This window comes from Engraulis encrasicolus, chromosome 1, assembly GCF_034702125.1.
Source record: "Engraulis encrasicolus isolate BLACKSEA-1 chromosome 1, IST_EnEncr_1.0, whole genome shotgun sequence".
Taxonomy (NCBI): Eukaryota; Metazoa; Chordata; class Actinopteri; order Clupeiformes; family Engraulidae; genus Engraulis; species Engraulis encrasicolus.
The window spans coordinates 31,965,397-31,970,396 of NC_085857.1; the positions used below are offsets into that span (position 1 = coordinate 31,965,397).

General features: G+C 45.6%; 1 protein-coding gene across 1 annotated transcript in view; it reads left to right on the forward strand.

Annotated features, from left to right (window-relative positions):
- nt5c2b (5'-nucleotidase, cytosolic IIb) overlaps positions 1 to 5,000 on the forward strand; it is a 75,010-nt gene that overhangs the window by 61,640 nt on the left and 8,370 nt on the right. The window contains exons 14-15 of the mRNA XM_063200099.1: positions 1,638 to 1,808; positions 2,998 to 3,049. Of these exons, the coding sequence (XP_063056169.1) occupies positions 1,638 to 1,808; positions 2,998 to 3,049 (223 nt within the window). The remainder of the gene's footprint in view (positions 1 to 1,637; positions 1,809 to 2,997; positions 3,050 to 5,000) is intronic.

A 5,000-nucleotide genomic window follows, 5' to 3' on the forward strand; every position in this document is an offset into this window, starting at 1 on the left:
TAGACAGTAATACCACAACAGAATGCAGTATATTGATTTTTCAGCTAAAAAGTAATGACAATGTTGTTTTTTTTGTTTTGTTTTCTTGTGTGCATACATTTCCACCATGAAAAAGTATTATATGGAAGTGTCATCACCACTTTACCTCCAACACAGTTGCGTGGCCAGAAAGGAAACTTTAAAGCCTTTTCTCTCAGTTTGCCATTTCGAATTATACTGCGTTCTGCAATTGTAGGGCAGTATAGCTCAGCACCTGCTTGACAGATTTAAAGGGACACTGTGTGAGATTCTTAATTGTTTATTTCCAAGAATTCATGCTGCCCATTCACTGATGTTACCTTTTTCATGAATACTTACCACCAGCATCAAATTCTAAGTATTCCTTATGACTGAAAAAAATGCACTTTTCATACATGAAAAGGGGGATCTTCTCCATGGTCTGCCATTTTGAATGTCCAAAAATAGTCATTTTTAGCTGCAAAAATGACTGTACTTGCACCATACTAGAAATATTTGTTTATACTTAGTGAACTTTCATGTAAAGATCAAATTTGGCAATAGGCAGCCCAATTTCAGTAAGTAGCATAGTTGCAGTACCTTTTTTGACTTTTTCCTGCACAGTGTCCCTTAAAAAGAAAGAAAGTGAGCAGTATATTCAGTTCCTTACACAGCACACATACGAGTGCTGCTATGGCCTGCAGCGCTAGCTGAGAGTGCTAGCGTCAGATGCTGAGTCATCGCTCATAGTAAATTACAGCAGCAGCAGCAGCAGGAAGGAAGCTAACGCCATAGGGGAAATCCCATAGGTTCACCTGGAGCAGGTCACGCACACACGCTTGTGAGCACACACACACTCACACACACGCCCATACACATACAGTACATGTTTGTGAACCCACACACACACACACACACACACACGCACACGCACATAGTATGCAGACGCAGGCACACACACACATGCTCAGAGCACGCACGCACACACATACACACACACACACGCACATGCACACACACAAATGTAAAGATGTGTCACTGTAAACACGTTTTATAACGTTAAGCGTGTCCTCTCCAATTACGTATACAAACAATAGAGGCTGAGGGTACAAAAGTGTAATCTGTATCATTTTTGTGCCCCTCTCTTTCTGCCCCTTTCTTTACTTCTGCCCTTTCTCTATTTCTCTCCTCTTCTCTCCTCTCCTCTCCTCTTCTCTTCTCTTCTCTTCTCTTCTCTTCTCTTCTCTTCTCTTCTCTTCTCTTCTCTTCTCTTCTCTTCTCTTCTCTTCTCTTCTCTACAATTCAATTTGAATCAATTCAGTTACTTAGGGACCATGTACAATTACGTAAAATAGATGTTGCCATTCCATGCCAGTTGACAAGTTACTCACATGAGTGTCCCCTACTCCCCTCCCCTCTTCTCTCCTCCCCTCTTCTCTCCTCCTTTTCTCCTCCCCTCTTCTCTCCTCCTCTCTTCTCTCCTTCTCTCCTCTCCTCCCCTATTCTCTCCTCCCCTCTTCTCTCCTCATTCTCTCCTCCTCTTTTCTCTCCTCCGCTCTTCTCTCCTCCCCTATTCTCTTCTCTCCTCTCCTCTTCTCTCCTCCCCTCCCCTCTCCTCTCCTCCCCTCTTCTCTCTCCAGGCTCCTCTGACATCGTGTGTGACCTGCTGGGTGCCAAGGGCAAGGACATCGTCTACATCGGGGACCACATCTTCGGGGACATCCTCAAGTCCAAGAAGCGGCAGGGCTGGAGGACCTTCCTGGTCATCCCGGAGCTGGCCCAGGAGCTGCACGTCTGGACCGAGAAGAGCCGTGAGTGGGAAAGACACACATCTGCACGCGTCGTGCACACACACATGCGAAAAACACACAGTATAGTGCGTACTCACAGACACACACACACACACACACACACACACACACACACACACACACACACACACACACACACACACACACACACACACACACACACACACACACACACACACACACGTGGAGGAGACTTGTTCTCTGTGTTCATACACACACACACACACACACACACACACACACACACACACACACACACACACACACACACACACACACACACACACACACACACACACACACACACACACACACACGTGGAGGAGGGTTTTTCTCTGTGTGCATACACACACACACACACACACACACACACACACACACACACACACACACACGTGGAGGAGTCTTGTTCCCTGTGTGCATACACACACACACACACACACACACACACACACACACACACACACACACACACACACACACACACACACACACACCTTGCTGGTCATCCCCGAGCTGGCCCAGGAGCTACATGTCTGGACCGAGAAGAGCCGTGTGTGAAACACACGTGAACGCACACATGCGCGCACACACACACACACACTCACATTCACACTCACACTAACACACACACACACACATGCGCGCGCACACACACACACACACACACACTCACACTCACTCTGGCCCTGCATGTCTGGACCGAGAAGAGCCGTGAATGGTTCACACACGGGCACGCGCGCACACATACATACACACGTGAACGCACACACATGCACAAACAGGAAAGACATACAGTATACTACGTACACGCACACACACACAAATGCACACACGAATGCATGCAAGCACGGATGGACACACACACACACATGCACACACACACACACACACACACACACACACACACACACACACACACACACACACACACACACACACACACACACACACACACACGAAAGACATTCAGTATAGTGCACACACACAAAAGACATACAGGTATGTACACACACACATATGCCCATACACACACACACACACACACACACACACACACACACACACACACACACACACACACACACACACACACACACACACACACACACACACAAACAAGCATACGCACATACTGAGAGTCATTGGGTATATCAGCTCACATTATTTCCTGTGTCCTCTGTTGCAGCTCTCTTTGAGGAACTCCAAGGCCTGGACATTTTCCTGGCTGAACTCTACAAGTAAGTTTTTGCCCCACAACCCTCTCTCCCTCATAAACATCTGTAATCTTTGTTGTTTTTGTTTGTTTCTTTCTTTCTTTTTTTTCTTTTTTTTGCCATTTTCTTTCAGCGACTGCTACAGCTGCAAACCGCTTACAGTGCGTAACCGTGGCCCCTTCTTTTTGGTCCACTTAAAGAGGACTGAATTTGGTTCACTTAAAGGGGACTAGGTGTGAAAATACCCTAAGATGAAGCTGTGCATGAAAAGGACGCAATCAAATGCAATGCTCCTTACTAGGGCTGGGTAAAATAATCGATTTAATCGATAATCGATCAATATCATTAAAACATTTCATAATAGATTCACAGGGCACAAAATCGTTTTTTTTTTTCTTTTCGTTTTTTTCTTTTTGTTTAGGTCTATGGAAAATACCCAGTAGGTATTAGTCAATTAGACCCAGGCCTACTTATTACAAATGAGCAATCTGTTGACACTGTCAAGCCACAGCCCTTTGACATTTTTATATAAACATAGGCAACAGCATCTTTTGGGCGAAATCCTTGCACCAAGAAGGGAACGGATTGAATCAATTCGGAATGAATCGAATCGAATCGAATTTAATCGTGATTAATCGATTCAAAGCCCTAAGAATCGAAATCGAATCGATACAGGAACATGGCCTAGCCCTACTCCTTACCCCTTGTCTTCCCTTGCTTGTAATCTAGTAAGTCAGGTTTGAAGGAGCTATGCCATCATAGCACCACAATCAGGCGTAGGACAGTAGTTTTGACTTTAGTTTAGAGAAGCAGGGCTCTAAATGAACACCCGCCATCCAGCCAAATGCTGTTGAAAATTCAGTTTTGGCTGGTAGGAAATAAAACTTACCAGCCACTCTGACCCATGAGTGAGTGTGTGTTTGGCTAGTTAGATTAGCACTAACAGCCATTTTGGCTGGTGGTGAAAAAAAGTTAATTTACTCCTTAATTTAATTAAATTAAGTTCATTTAATTCCTTGGTTATATGTGTGTGTCAGTATTTGCCTTGCAGTCTAGTTCCTCACCCACTAAAGCAGTAGCATAGCCATTTACCCAGTGGCAGCAGACACTGTCCTGTGTGCAGAGGACAAAGTGTAAAAGGCTATCACTGGCACATAACACAACCAACTAACCACGCACACAAGCACACACACACACACACACTCACACACACACACACACACACACACACACACACACACACACACACACACACACACACACTCACACACACACAAACCCTCGATAAGACCTGACCTGATGTGGTGCATGTTACACACACATGCACGCATACAGACATATACACTTTTGCGCCACACACACACACACACACACACACACACACACACACACACACACACACACACACACACACACACACACACACCTACACACACACACACACACACACACACACACACACACACACACACACACACACACACACACACACACACACACACACACACACACACACACACACACCCTTGATAAGGCCTGACGTGGTGCGTGTCTGGCATTTTTAAACCCCTCATCTGCTCACCACCACTGTCCTCTGTCACCTTCCACTGCTATCTCTTATTCTCTCTGGCTATCTCTCTCTCTCTCTCTCTGGCTCGCTCTCTCTCTCTCTCTCTCTCTCTCTCTCTCTCTCTCTCTCTCTCTCTCTCTCTCTCTCTCTCTCTCTCTCTGGCTATCTCTCTCTCTCTCTCTCTCTCTCTCTCTCTCTCTCTCTCTCTCTCTCTCTCTCCCTTTCTATCTCTTTTTCTCTCTGGCTATCTTGTCCTGTCTTTCTCTGCTTATCTACTTCTGTGTCCCTTTCTCTGCATGACATAACAATTATGCCGGGTGTCTGGATAACACGACCTCAAAGTTCCTCCATTGCCTCTATTTCTTCCGTTATGACACAGCATTATTTGCTGTTACCAGAATGACA